We start from the raw sequence: 15,218 nt of genomic DNA, 5'->3' as shown, positions 1-15,218 counted from the left end.
ATCTCTGAAGCTCCACCATTGGTTTACATAGTATAAATTAGAACAAATCAATTCAATAAAGAAACCTACTCAACTAGGAAACTAAAATAAACTCAAAAAAGCAAAGTAGGAACTCCTGCCAAAATGAAAAACCAAATAAATAAAAGAGAAGATTACATTCTATCACCCCAACATAGCAATAAATCATAATATATCATGTAAAGAGAAGAGAAAAAAAAAGAGAGAAAGAGGGAGACATGCGATTGTGGAGCAAAGGGAGTCCCAATCGATTAAATTGGGGCTGCCCTCCTTCATTCATAAAATAGAATAGCTATTACAAGTCCTACTAGGAATAGGAAAGAATAAAATAGGAAATTCATACTAATTACTAACTTCTAACTGTATTCAGTCCTAATAGGACTAGGAAAACCCAAGGGAGGAGTCTGCGACTTGTGGTAGACTCCTCCTTTCTCCCGATAGACTTTTAACACTCCCCCTCAAGTTGGAGTATACACATAGCAACAAAAAGCTCCAGTTTGGCCAATAAGAACTCCAACAAGCACAAAAAGAACTCTAATCGACCATCATAAAGCCATCAGCAACTCCAAAAGTAAGGAAAGCCCTTCCAAAGAAGGCACTCCAATACCAACGAAAGTCCAATAGCAACGAACGGCTTCCTGAAGAAGGCACTCCAACAATAGTGTAGCATCCAACAGCTACATCGATAGACCTTCCCAAAGAAGGCACTCCAACAGAAACTATAGCTCCCAATAGCTACAACAAAACCACTCACGAGCATCAAATAGAGATCTCTCCAAACAGATGTCTCACAAAAAATTCCACAGATAAATAGGTAGCATCAGGTTGTTGAATATAGAATCTTCAAAAGATAAAATAGTTGTTGAGGACAGACACGAGCAAATATGTCTTCAAACGAAATTATCTTGAGTAGAAAATAAATCAAATCGAATAGATAATAAGGAGGGAATCGGTAAACCCATTCATCTTTTCAAAGACTCGACCAATTAACATTTTTCCACCCAAAAAAAAAAAAAAAACCAATTAATTTGAACAGTAAGGGATAGCAGATTGAAATGAGTAGATTCATACACCAACAATTGCCCCTTTTCTTCAACCAAGCAAATCAAACCTTCATTGAAACCCTAGTTCTTATTTTTCTAAGAACTAGAGCTCCACCAGTAGCATGATACCTTTGAACGACTCTCAAACCAGCAACATGTTAATCTCTGATACCATGTAAAGAGAAGAGAAGAAAAGAGAGAGACCTACGATTGTGGAGCAAATGGAGTCCCAATTGATTAGATTGGGGCTGTCCTCCTTCATTCATTAAATAGAATAGCTATTACATGTCTTACTGATGGAGGGCCTGTAGAGAAAATGAAGAAATCTTTCTGAGAGAAATCAGAGTTGCAGGGAGGAGAGAAAAATCATACAAAGGGGGAGGGGGAAGAAGGTCTCATGACCAAGCAAACCACAAGGTTTCAACCAATTAATTAATTCATCATTCAAAATCTATCTAATTATTTGGGTTACATGCCTTTTTTATATAATAAACTGAAATTAAAACTTGCCTAATAAAATCTAAAATTAAATTAGCAACTCCTAATTTGCTTCCTAAATTCTAACTAATGAAATTAGAAACAGAATAAAACTTTAAATGGGTAACTCCTTAATTGACTAACATCTACCCAAAATAAAAGATTGCATATCTTCCTAAATTAACTAACTCAATATTTCATAAATAAAGCAACTCCTAAAATATTCTATTGATCCCAAAAATCAAATCAGATCCGGTTCGTCTCGGTTAAGATTGCCTGAAGGGTCAATCCGGTTCAACCTCAATTCTGCATCAACTCCCCCGATGTTGAGAAAAACTCGACCACGAGTTTTATAGAAGGAGAGGAGTAGCACTTCTCGATCTGCATCCACGATCAATGACTTTGTCAAGGTAAAGATCCAACACATCTCATGATCAACAGTCACGATCTCCTGATGGTCATCAACAAATGATATAATTTTGATTGGAATCTGATGTTGGGGTTTCAGAATTGAAATTGGACGACTTATCAGTTCTTCAAATGCAACCTTGATCGGATCGTTCAGTTCATCTTGATCGTCATGTCTAGTGTCAACTGGCTCTTCCACCACTAACCCATCCTCGATCATGCTGCACACCTTATCACATAAGTGTATGGTACTTTTGGTAAGCTTTTGAAAATTTAATTGACGTTCTTGGGATTCCGATCGATGTTCCTTCAATCCATCATCAAATTTCTTCTTAAATTCCTTAATAAGATTAATAAATTCAAAGGGAAATGCCATTGGATTAAAGGATTTTGTAGGAAATTTGCTTTGGGTCTCACACAAATAAGACAATTCCACTAGGCAAGTGGGGGCAGAACTGTAAATAAAGAGGTTCACCTCTTTTTTTTTTTTTCAAAGATGGTAGAATTGTAAATACTTGGACTGGATTAGTTAAGAGTTTAGAAACACAGCACGTATGGGTAAAGGAGGATAAAGTTGGAACCAAGATTTATAACGGGATTAAATCAAAATAAGGGCACTAAGGAGGGGTAAATATGGAAAACAAAGTATGACAAAAGGAGAAATAAGGATCCAACGAGAGATGGGGTGTCTTGTACCGACAAAACAGAGTGAGAACCCGGTGGGTTCTTCTTCTTTGTTGATCCAAGGAACCACGATGCTATACCATCGCAATTGAGAATGGTCAAACGAGAGGAAAGGAGGAGGAGCTCTAGGGGCCGATGACGTCGAAGGAAGTCACTATGGCCTAGATGCGATCTGTGGAAGAGTTTTGAACTAGGTACGAGAGTCCTCTTTTTTCTCTTCTATGCTTCTGTTCTTTTCTTCTCGCTTCTTTCTCTTTGTCTTCTCTCTTTTTTTCTTTTTTCTTTTGGTTGGTTGATTCTCTCTCTTTCGTCTCTGCTTCACCCCTTGTTTTTTTTTTTTCTGAACTCTAGCGAAAGGGATGTGACATGGGTTTTGGGAAAGAAGACGGAAGTGTCTGGGTTGGGTCGACTCTTCTGTGTTGAACAAAGACCATTTTTTTTTTTTTTCAATTGTTCTCAGTCTCTACAGAAACCAGAACTGAGAAGGGAAGAAGATAGGGAAGGAAAAGAGAACAAAGGAGGTGGATCCTTTGGCTCTGATACCACTTGATGGAGGGCCTATAGAGAAAAGGAAGAAATCTCTTTGAGAGAAATCAGAGTTGCAAGGAGAAGAGAAAAATCGCACAAAGGGTGAGGGGGGAAGAAGGTCTCATGACTAAGCAAACCACAAGATTTCAACCAATTAATTAATTCATCATTCAAAATCTATCTAATTATTTAGGTTACATGCCTTTATATAATAAATTGAAATTAAAATTTGCCTAATAAAATCTAAAATTAAATTAGCAACTCTTAATTTGCTTCCCAAATTTTAACTAATGAAATTAGAAATAGAATAAAACTTTAAATGGGTTATTCCCTAATTGACTAATATCTACCCAAAATAAAAGATCGCATATCTTCCCTAATTAACTAACTCAATATTTCATAAATAAAGTAACTCTTAAAATATTCTATTGATCCCAAAAATCAAATCAGATCTGGTTCATCTTGGTTGAGATTGCCCGAAGGGTCAACCCGGTTCAGCCTCAATTCTGCATCACCTACTAGGAATATGAAAGAACAAATAGGAAACTACTAATGTTAACTTCTAAACTGTATTCAGTCCCAATAGGACTAGGAAAACCCAAGGGAGGAGTCTGCAACTTGCGTTAGACTCTTCCTTTCTCTTGATAGACTTCTAACACTCCCGTAAGCTGAAGTATACACATAGCAACAGAAAGCTCCAGCTTGGAACAACAAAAACTCCAACGAGCACAGAAAGAACTCCAATCAACCATCGTAAAGCCATCAACAACTCCAAAAGCAACGAAAACCCTTCCTAAAGAAGGCAATCCAATAGCAACGAACACAACCACCACCAAAAGCCCTTCTCGAAGAAGGCACTTCAACATGAGTATAAGATCCAACAGCTACATCAAAAGACCTTACCAAAGAAGGCACTCTAATAGAAGTATAGCACCTATCAGCTTTTTGAATTCTGGGTTGTGTTCTGATTATCCGCTTGATATTTTTATGCCTTTATCCATAGAGCTATTGAATGTGCTTGTTTCACTTCCGAAGACTGATTACCTCCTATTCACCAAGAAAGGCATCTATGTTATACTTAACGGAAGTATTTTATGTGCTTACCTGCAATTTGGCTTTTCAGGATCAGCCCAGAAAACAGAGACTCGACTCGAGCACATAGACAGGGACTTTGTCGAGCAGTGTGTGTGGGATAAAAGCGATTAGAAGTGTGGTTAGATGCGGAGTCAGTGATTAAAGCTCTTGAGTGGGATGATGCGGGCCAGGTGGCCTTGGGACATTTTTCCTCCTCTTTATGATATTTCCTTCGTATCTGCAAAGATGGAACTCTTATTTGTTTTGTTGAGAAGCCTAGGCATGATGTACGTATTGCTCAATTGTTAGCTCACATCCTCAATCACATGTCAAACCTACTTTTTAATTTCATCGCTGTTTTATAAATCGGTTGTGAATTGGCATTTCAGGACCAGAAGATGAACTAGGTTGGTGCATGATGTCACTTGTCATTGCAAATCCAAAGAATCGATTCTTGCATTTCAGAAACACCAATTTTATGTTTCTAGGCCCTCAAAACCTATCTCGTAGGGGTGTCAATCATGAGCCTACACCGGTAGGCCTTATCGAGCCCGACTCGCTTAAGGTCTGATCTGAATCGGCTCGTTTAATAAATGTGTCGGGTTTTAGTCCGGCCCGTTTATTAAACAGGCATTCAGGGTGTAGGCCATTAGCCCGTCAGGCGCCCGACCAACCCGACTCACTTAAGAAGCCCGTTAGAACCGACTTATTTAGCCCTACTGGCCTGACGCCCTTAAAAAATGCCTAAATACCTATTTTACCACTAATATTAGAAAATATGAGTAAAGAATATATAGAACTAAAATATTTGCATTCTAAATGGGACATTTCATTGTTAAAAAAAGTGTAATTCTTGCAACTTATATTACATTTTAAAGACATGATTCCATTGGATATATATATATATATATATAATTCTCTTGCGTCTTGTTAAATGGGACATTCAATTGTTATCAATTGTTCTAGAATTGTGAATGTTATGCTCTAGTAGTTTTAAAGTTAATAGTTTAATCCCTTTAAAAAAAGATTTTAGGGTAGGCACATTTAGAGTCCGTTTAGAATTAAATAGGTTCATAGCCTGTTTAAGACCCATTTAAAGTAGCTCGATTAAAGTCCAACACTGATCGGTCCGATTACAAATCGTATCATGCCCCCAAATCTAGACTTGGTTAAGTAAACGGATGTTCAAGGTGCAAAGATTTTACACCGTCAGGGCCGGTTAGGCCTGATCAAGATCGACCCGGCCCAACCGATTAACACCCCTACTATCTCGTACCCAGTTTGTTTCAGAAAAACATAAGAACAGAGGATCATAACATGCAAGTTTTACTCCATTCTTGTTTAAAAAAATGGCAGAAACACTTTTTTTTTCTTTCTAATAATTGCTTTACACACCCATGGTAAAAGAGATGGTTCCGAAATTGGCCCCTTGGGATCGGAACTGGTAAGGTACTCAGGTGAAAGATCCGTCTTGTTTCGATTTTGGGTTTGTTTCGTTTTAGACATGTTGTGGATTGAATAAAAAACGAACCATTTATTTGGATTGAACCGATAAATACGGAAATATTTTATGACATAATTATGTTGTATAAAATCGAATCAAATTGAATCAAAGTAAATCGGTTTGATTTTGGTTTTAAAGATAGAATATTTTTCAGGTTTAGTTTAATTTCGGTTTTATCTATTTTAAATTAAATAAAATTATATTCTTTTTACCATTTTAATTAATGTGGAAGATAAATTTATTTTTTTAATTGTTTGATAAAAGTTTGGTGAACTATAAACTTAGCAAATAAGGGCTTTTTGTTAGTGAAGATGTAAAAAATTAGTCCAAACATCTGAAATAGAATTTAAACTTAATATAAAATTGAATTAAAATCGAAATTTAAAAAATTGAAATTAAATCGAACCAATTTAATTTAATTTTGGTTTCTGACTTATGGTTTTAATTTTTACACCTATCTTGAATCGAACCAAAATCAAATCGAAATCCAACTGATTGACACCCTTCCGGCTTACCTATGTGGCCATTCGTCCAATGAACTCTTATGCTTTCGTCGGCTTACCTATGTAACTATGCTAGGGTTTAGCTGAACTGAGTTTGAGACTTCCAGACTTATCGAGGGAGAAAAATACAAGAGAGAGGAAACCAAAATTTCCTTTCCTCCTTACTCACACCGCGCAAAAGGAATCCCGGAGGAAATCATGGGCGGCAAATGTCCTCACAGGAAGGTAAAGAAGAGAAGGCTTTCTCACAAAACTGCTCGCCGAACCAAGTTCCTCGTTAAAGGCGACGATGCGGTGTATCAAGAGCTTCAGAAGCCAGATGCGGAGTACAAACCTTTGCCCGTCGATGAAGATCTCCCTGGGATGGGTCAGTTCTATTGTATGCACTGCGAGTAAGTACAGTTTCTTTCTTCTCTTTTTAAAAAAAAATTTTTTTTTTTTTTGGTGGGGGGGAACGATCTCTGGTTTTTGATTATGTGATGTGGGTTTTGTTTACTGGCGTTGAATTTTTTTTTTTTTTTCCCTCAGCCGGTACTTTTCAACTGTCTCTGTAAGGGATGAGCACTTCAAAACAAAACGTCACAAGAAACGGTAACTTCTGTTCATTGTTATTGATAGAATTGCAAAATTTCCCCCCCTTGTTAGGTTCATAATTTTGTATCTTTTGGTAAAGAGATTCTGAAAATAGGTGGAAGATGAATAATTTGTATCTATGTAATTGGGTCTGTCTGCAACAATCAGGTCTCTGGTTACTGGCATAACTCTATCTTGGATAAGAATAAATTCCATGCAGATCACCAGCATCGGAGGAAGAAGGATAAATTTCGGGCATGTGGTTCTTGATAAACCAGTTTTCTTGTTTGGCTATGAACCGGTATTTGGTTCATAACTTTAATGCTTCGTGGGGATTAGTTCAAGAGTAATAACTGAAGACACTTGAAACAAATAAGAACTACTGGTCAAGAGTAATTCTAAGAGCAGTCTGAGTCTACTTATCATTGGCCATTCGTATATATATGCAAGGGCTGTTAGCAGCGTGTCCTTCATTTTTAGTTGAATGAAGAAGTGTCTTTCTGCCTTCTACGGTTCTGTGGTGATTCAGAATGGCTGTTTCTGTGGTGAAGCAGTAACATGGCTGGTAGTGATTCCAACCTAGGCCTTGGGTGGTGATTCCCAGTTTATACCCCTCTCTTTTCCCATCTTATTCTTCTTCCTTGCAATCTGATCTCAAGTAACTTGCACAGCCGTTTGCTTTAGTCCCATATTGTGGTTATGATATTATTCCCTTTGGGGATATTAGCTCTAAGTTGCTGGTTGATGCTGTCCATTAAACTGGAAATTATTTTCTGTTGTTCCCTGAAATCAAACTATGTTTCTGTTACTCTCTTTCTGAGATTTCTTACAGCAATAGGAAACTACTTGGTCTCAGAATCCAACATATGGATTAATCTGAGATTCTGGGATACTGTTCTATACAAAACTTGGCTTCAACTAGGATTTGTGCCAGATCTGGTTTTCTGATCTGCTGCTATTAAAAATATCGGATTATTCTGGTGGGACTGTTTCATATTTTTAACCCATCTGTCAGATTTCATAAAATTTTGCAGAGCTGTTAATGTAATTGAAAGCCACCTTCGACTAGAGTATTACTGGTATCTGATATGTTGATTAATTGTCATTAATTTTCTCCTATAATTTATATTCGTTAAGTTTATGATTTTTTTTTACTGGGAATTCTGATCCCTAATCCGTGGGTGACTTAGACCCCCCATCCATTGGTATCAAAGCCATGGCAGATACTGGTACAGGTAAACATGATATGGCCATTCAAAATTCCATTAATCAGTTTTTGAAAGTCTCAGACAATTTCTGACGATTTTCTAATGAGGTTGCTGTCTTAAAACAACTACATGGTGAATCTTCCCACACGCCATGCCTGAAAATTATTATTATCACAGAATTGACGACGCATTACCTGATCATTCAACTACAAATCATACCACAAGAGTTCATGGGGGGAGTAGTGGACCACTGAGAATTTTTACACCACAACCTACTTTAGAGGATTCTCTGCGTACTTTAGTTGATAATGGTTTATCTAATTGTTGTACTGACAACACCTAGAATGTGAAGTTAGAGCTGAAGGAGTACAACGGAAAACATGATCCCCAACTGTTATATGATTGGATCTCTTGTCCGGATGACTGTTTTGATTGGCTTACATTGACAAAGGATAGAAAATTGAGACTTGCTAGAGAAAAGGTGATTGGGCTAGCAAAAGAGTGGTAGAAGAATTATCAAAAGAAGTTATGGACTTGAGTTACGACTTCTATCACTTGGGAGGAGATGAAGGAAGAGTTAATTAACAAATATCTGTCCACTTTTAAAGAGCTATGATAAGCTCAATACTTTATGAAAAAGGTATACTGCGTGCAGAGGAGTGTATGGATCAGTTTGATGCGCTAGTCTCTCGTAATGGTATTGATTAAGAAGACGTCCAGTTGATCTCTCGATTCAAATTGGGATTGAAACCAGATATTAGGAAAGAGATTAATGTGCATGACATTGACATTTATGATCTGCAAGACCGTTTTCAGAAAGCCTTACGCATAGACGAAAACTTGAGTCCTCTGCCTAGACAGTTTGGTTTTCAAGCCAGGGAGAATCAGAAGAACCCTCTCTAGCTGCTAGAACTACAGGTGGCCGATCTATTGATATCCATATAGCTGCAGATCGTATGGTTAAGGCACCTATGAAAGTGAAGGAGAACATTGTTTGCTTATGGGCAACAATATCTACTACGACATACTTGGTATGGAAGATTATCAAATTCTGTGTGAGTTATATAATCATATTGAAAGATGAACTGTATGTTCCTACCATTAGGAAAAATCTTGTATCTGTTATCAGCCCTGGATGATAATGACTATGATATAAGATTTTAAGTCTGGTGTTAAATTCATTACCATAAAAAAAGGCTGGTGTTAAATTTAGGGGTTTGTGGATGGCATGGTCAGATAACTTCCCATTTTGGGTCACCTATAAGGGTGTCATGTTCAATTTTAGCCATTCATTTGAACGAAAACGTTTTTTATTTTGTATGTGCAGATGTTCAGCCTTGTTGTTTGGCAATGAATATGTTATGTACCTAACTTCCCAATTATGTTTTATTATCATTATAATAAGTGAAGTGTATTATTATATTATCATAGGTGGAGTTGTTAGTTATTATCGTAAGTTAGTATAAGTTATCTTATGAAGAAGTTATTGTGTGGTTTGGGGGAGTTAGTGAAATTATAGATCATGGGTAGATGTTGTAGATCATGGGTAGGAGTTACAATCAGATAACTACTTTTCAATTGTATTTATTAACCAATTAAAGAGATGGAATGGACAAGTAAATTGAATCTCCTATTTTCTGTCTTTGAGATAGAGGATGGGCTATCTCCCAATTAAGCCTTGATGTCATAGTCTCGTCCATTAGGCTAATTGATGTAGATCCACATCCATCATGGACCGCAGGAGGAGAGCCCAGCCCAAAGTGGGCTAGTCGATCTCCACTTAAGTCCACTTAAGTGGTTATTAATATATTAATTTATTTCGTTAGTTAATGAGGCCCATTGGGCCCATCAATTTAAGTTAGTCAATAAGGCCCATAGTGGCGATCAATTTATGTATTGAAGCCCATTAGTTGCTAGTAGCTAATTGACTAGTTAGTTTCCCAAGTTAATTAGGTTTCTAATGTTAGTCCTAGTAGGAGTACTACTCCTAGTTCTAATGTGACTGCTATTAGCATGGTTTCTGCCCTCTATTTATAGAGGAGCTCTTGTACTCAGAATTTCAGATTTGAATAAAGAAATATTGCAGTCAATTGCTTCTAAACAGCCGAGATAGCTATGGGTGAGATGCCCGGGCTGAGATAGCCACCCCACCCACAATTCCCTTGGTTATTTTCTTCCTTTTTCTATTTTATTTGCTGCTATTATTCATTGTTGCTGTGACCATCGACCAGAGAATTTCGAGACCTAAAATCTTGATAAAGTCTGAACCGATCAGCGAGAAAGGCCAGCCAATGAGTCCCAATCGATCCTTCTCACATTCTCATTCGGAGATATGTTCATCCAGCCCATCAAAGGGTCTGTTCTAGGCTTCTAGAAGACCACTCAAGTCTTGATTTGGGAGCCAGTCAAGTAGGCCAGCTGCTGTTCTTGAAGAATTCTCTCACCTAGGTCTGAAATCAAGAAAGTGTGTAACTATTACTTCAGCTTGCAGAAACCATTCATCTTTGGAGGTTTTGTTCTTCACATTAAGGGCTGCAATCGACCTTAGTTTGGGAGCAGTCCAACTCCAGCCGCAGGTATTCCCATAAATCCCTAGCCGCAGGCTTCTCTCTCCTAGGGTTTGTCTCTTAAGCTACTGGTTCTTGCTCCTGAATTGTTTCCTGTTATTTTATTCATTCTTTGAGATCTTTTCCTGGTGGTTTCTATTCCTGGTGCTGTACTTTGTCAAGCTAATTCAAGGATCATATCTGATTTGGGTTTGGGGCTGTAGTATATTGGGGGTAGTTGCCTTTGTGTAATCTACTTCTACATTGCTAATTATCATTTTTATCTTTTATTTTATTTTCTTAATTTATCTCTCTTCTCACATATCCCCTATTTTCTCTCCTCCCTCTACCATGCACCCGACATCTGGTATCATAGCCAATGAATCACCCACTTGTGGAGCATAATCTTAATAAGATTCATAATGTTCAAAGGAGGAATTTGGCATTGTTGGATGAAATCCTTGAAAAGATGTTAACATTGTCTGACTCCACAATTGAAGCGGTGCTTCGAGAGCAACCAACAAAGACAAAAGAGGAGAAAAAGAAGAAGAAGGTGAAGAGAAGAAGAAGAAGAAGAAAAAGAAGCAGAAAAAAAAAATGAAGAAAATAAAGAAGAAGAAAACAATGTCGCAAAGCAAATCATTCACCACCTTCTTCAAGTAGATACCATTCGCTATCAGGAGAGTGCAACGCCATGGAATGATAATTCTGGTTTCAGCAATTGAGATTTTTTCTATTAAGACATGGGATCCAGGTGAATAATTATCTTACTTAATTTCATTGTCCTTGAGGACAAGGACAATTCGAAGGGGGAAGGAATTGTTACATAATAATTGATACCAAATGTTGGTGCACTGTAGAGGGAGGAGAGAAAATAGGGGATATGTGAGAAGAGATATAAAATAGGAAAATAAAATATAAGATAAAAAGGATAATTAGCCTAATGGACGGGGCTATGACATCAAGGCTTAATTGGGAGGTAGCCCATCCGCTAACTCAAAGAGAGAAAATAGGAGATTCAATTTACTTGTCAATTCCATATTTTTAATTGCTTAATAAATGCAATTGAGAAGTAGTTGTCTGATTGTAACTCTTACCCATGATCTATAATTTCATTAACCCTCCAATAACCACACAACAACTTCTTCATAAGATAACTTATACTAACTTGTGGTAATTACTAATAACTACACCTATAATAATAATAATAATAATAATAATAATAATAATTGAGAAGTTAGGTACGTAACAGAATATTTCCCCCCTAAACCGACATGATTAAACTTTAATTTGTCACATAAAAAATGGAGAAAAGAAAACCTCTGTTGCCATATGGTGGATCATTGTCTGGCTACTTTACCTGGATACATGTGTATCTTAGCTTATCTTTACAGATAAACAAATATTATATAGTTGGTATATGTGACAATATTACTTTATGGAACCTTCCAAATATTTTACTAATCATTGAATTTAGTTAGATATCTATGTTGATACTTAGCTTAAAAGACTCGAAGAATAGTAGCAGGATATTAATGGGTTGCTGTTGTGTTGCTTATGTTAGTCACCATGCGTCCCTGCCCGTTTCTGGGTATGTATTGGGCTGCTAGAAATCAAGAGTCTTTGTTCCTTGTAGTGCCTGTCTATATAAGGCATCTTAGCTGTTGGGCTGCAACTTTTGCCACATGAGAAGATGGTGTCAGGAACTTGTGAGACCATTTTCAGCAGCTGCCACATGTCATAACAGGCCAATAACCACTCTTGATGATACATCCCCTATCTTTCAATTTCATTTACTCTAAAGCACAGGCCAATAATCACTCATGATGACCCTATCAATATCACCTTGTCTAAAGGAGCAAACACATCATATATATATATATATATATATATTTCCCAGGTGATATTATTCACGTCATATCTTGGTTTATTGACTAATTATGCAGTACACCCTGAAATCTTTAACTGTAAACCTTATCTCATTGCTTCTTTTTTTTTTTTTTTTTGGGGGGGGGGGGGTTGGGTTGTGTACTTGTGTGTGAAGACTAATAGGGTATTTTAATACATTGACTAATAAGTACATTGGCATTGATCCCACAGTGTGAAACAGATGATGGGACCTGCACCTCATACCCAACTAGATGCGGACTTAGCTGCCGGGATGGGAATGCCTGACAATGGTCCAAAGCTGATGCCGATGTGAGCGACTTAATTTTGGTTCTCATGGAATTTTTTTATGTTAGGTAGTTTTAGTTCAGCAGTTGACTTCCATAGAAAAATCATTTGTTTGAAGATATTTGGCTGTTGTAATAGTCCTTTTGTACACTCAGCAATGCTTGTTAAGGGTTCTGTGATGGTTCCTTGGATCAATAACTTGTCTTGTTTTTAGCACTCACTGTTCTTGAGCGTGATTTTCTAGTTTTCCTGAACACTGAACATGCAAAACTGTGATTTACGTTGCTGTTCTGGACTTTGGGCCCGAGGTCAGATGCTAATCCCCACCACTTGTGGCATTTTCGCTCCCGACTGATGGGGGCCATGTATTTCATTTCTTCCGTCATCCATATAGCCTGAACAGATTGGAATAACCTGAGATTGAAAGAGAGGGGATAGATAAACTTTGGGAGAACGATGGCGTCCCCTGTTTGGGGTTTTTTCTTTTGGTTGGGGGGGGGGGGGGACCTTGCCCTACCTAGATCCCCTGCTCTACTTAATGAATGGAAAACATATATATATATATATATATATGTATCTGAGGGCATTTCCTATTATAATACTCGCTCATCCTGAGAAATGCCCCTAGGTGCTTGTCTTCATGTGTTAAAGTTGGGTGATTTAGAGGTTCATAGCAAGGTGACCCAATCACTTCTCACAAACCCTAATCTAAAATTAGTGGTCCAATTTCAGTCAGTTTAATTTGGTTTATATATGTACCGGGTCCAATTGAAGCCAGACTGTTAAGGTGTGTTTGGTCTTACCTTCTTGTCAGCCTCTATTAACAGGTTCTTATTGGTTCTCCATCGGTTCAAACCAGTTTGATTTCAGTTATAACAATGTACAATATCAATTTTTGGGTTCAGTCCATATGGTCATACCGGTTGGTTTTGGTTTGTGCCGGTTTCCAAAAACCCAAGACCAATCTTTGAGTTTGATTCGGTTCGGGTTCTGTTTTGACACTCCTAACCTAGGCATGGTGAGGATTGAGTATGAAATTCTTCAAAAGGAAAACAAGCTATAAAACACTTCCAGTACACCTATTTCCCTTGTACAAGTTTTGGTCTGTCATATTCCCCGGATTGGTTCAGCAGGGGATGGACCACTACATGGCTCTGAACAATGCAGGCCTTAGGTACAGACAACCATCAACTCATCTTGATTTAAAGCATCTACTGTAAGCACAAATCCAAAGTATCCCAAACAAGGCCCGCTGCTGTCTATCCCTACTTATTATTTGTCTGGTATCTGGACTCTGGACTCTGGACCCTGCTTCATCTTGATCCATCGCCATTGTTATTGGAAGCACATGGTCATATCATCATCTGGTATCTGTCGCATTGTGTGAATGATATGGATACAATAAAATGCAGAGGGGCCGACTAAAGCACAGAGACAACAATATCATTGTAAAACAAAATCATCCACACTATCTTGTACACCAGACATTGCTTATGTCAATCATCTATCTTTCCTGCACAGACAGACAAATCTTTTGCACGAGGGGTGCCCCTTTCTGAACTCATCAATGCTCCTGTTCATTTGAAAAAAAAAAGCAGCGAAAAAATCGACAACAAAATCAGTCTCCATCGATTCAACCCCCAGGGGGTAGCCAAGTTGGTTCCTTCCTTGGGGTCACTTACACGGGGTGTTTAGTGCTCTTCATTGCTTTCGGTGAAAATTGAGTGGTTTTCATTCAACTTTGGTATGACCCAGTCCATGTGGTTATAAAGTCAGTATGGGCCTCCAAGATTAATCAGGTCAAGCCGAAGGCCTAGATACCCATTGTTAGTAAAAAAAAAAAAAAAAAAAAAGCAGCGAAAAATCGACAACAAAATCAGTCTCCATCGATTCAACCCCCAGGGGGTAGCCAAGTTGGTAAGGGACTTTTGCTTCAGGAAGCGCTTGGTTTTAAGTTTGACTCATCTTCCTTCCTTGGGGTCACTTACATGGGGTGTTTAGCGTTCTTCATTGCTTTCGGTGAAAATTGAGTGGTTTTCATTCAACTTTGGTATGACCCAGTCCATGTGGTTATAAAGTCAGTATGGGCCTCCAAGATTAATCAGGTCAAGCCGAAGGCCTAGATACCCATTGTTAGTAAAAAAAAAAAAAAAAAAAACCTCCACCAATTTCAATTTTCTGATCGAACCAATTTTAATCTCTCAGAATTAAGATCTTATTAGGGTTTCATGCGAAAGAAATTATCTGAAATCAAATGTGAATAACACGATGTGAAGTCTTATAAGAACTTGGGCACCCTCTACTTAACAATTAGTTTAGGGTGAGTTCTCAGTCCTAATAGATTGTACCTGGCAGATTCAACTTGATTCCTTGAACCTAAAAGGTAATGGAAATAATAAAAACATATATTTAATTAAAAGGGGGGAAAACTTATATTACACATATTCCATATTTTACCCAATTAGGCAAGAAATAGA

The 15,218-nt window shown here is 37.6% G+C and overlaps 1 protein-coding gene across 2 annotated transcripts; it reads left to right on the top strand.

Annotated features, from left to right (window-relative positions):
- Window positions 1-6,242: 6,242 nt before the first annotated feature.
- LOC122058244 (zinc finger protein 593) lies at window positions 6,243-12,957 on the top strand. 2 transcript variants are annotated; one of them, XM_042620843.1, is made up of 3 exons: window positions 6,258-6,631; window positions 6,768-6,830; window positions 12,667-12,957. In XM_042620843.1, exons 1-3 carry the CDS (start codon window positions 6,438-6,440, stop codon window positions 12,767-12,769), a joined length of 360 nt encoding a protein of 119 aa, XP_042476777.1. In that variant the 5' UTR covers window positions 6,258-6,437; the 3' UTR covers window positions 12,770-12,957. The 2 variants fall into 2 exon arrangements, with proteins under 2 accessions (XP_042476778.1, XP_042476777.1); XM_042620844.1 differs by lacking the exon at window positions 6,768-6,830 and having other exon boundaries at window positions 6,243-6,631.
- Window positions 12,958-15,218: the final 2,261 nt, after the last annotated feature.

The sequence above is a fragment of the Macadamia integrifolia genome, chromosome 12, assembly GCF_013358625.1.
Source record: "Macadamia integrifolia cultivar HAES 741 chromosome 12, SCU_Mint_v3, whole genome shotgun sequence".
NCBI lineage: Eukaryota > Viridiplantae > Streptophyta > Magnoliopsida > Proteales > Proteaceae > Macadamia > Macadamia integrifolia.
This window is presented reverse-complemented; position numbering and strand designations above follow the sequence as displayed.

Bases quoted from the DNA above. Each gene is read 5' to 3' on its own strand.
- LOC122058244 (XM_042620843.1), top strand. From the start codon at position 6,438: ATGGGCGGCAAATGTCCTCACAGGAAGGTAAAGAAGAGAAGGCTTTCT. The intron at 6,632-6,767 runs GTAAGTACAGTT...TTTTTCCCTCAG, and splicing joins TTCTATTGTATGCACTGCGA to CCGGTACTTTTCAACTGTCT. The intron at 6,831-12,666 runs GTAACTTCTGTT...TTGATCCCACAG, and splicing joins ACAAAACGTCACAAGAAACG to TGTGAAACAGATGATGGGAC.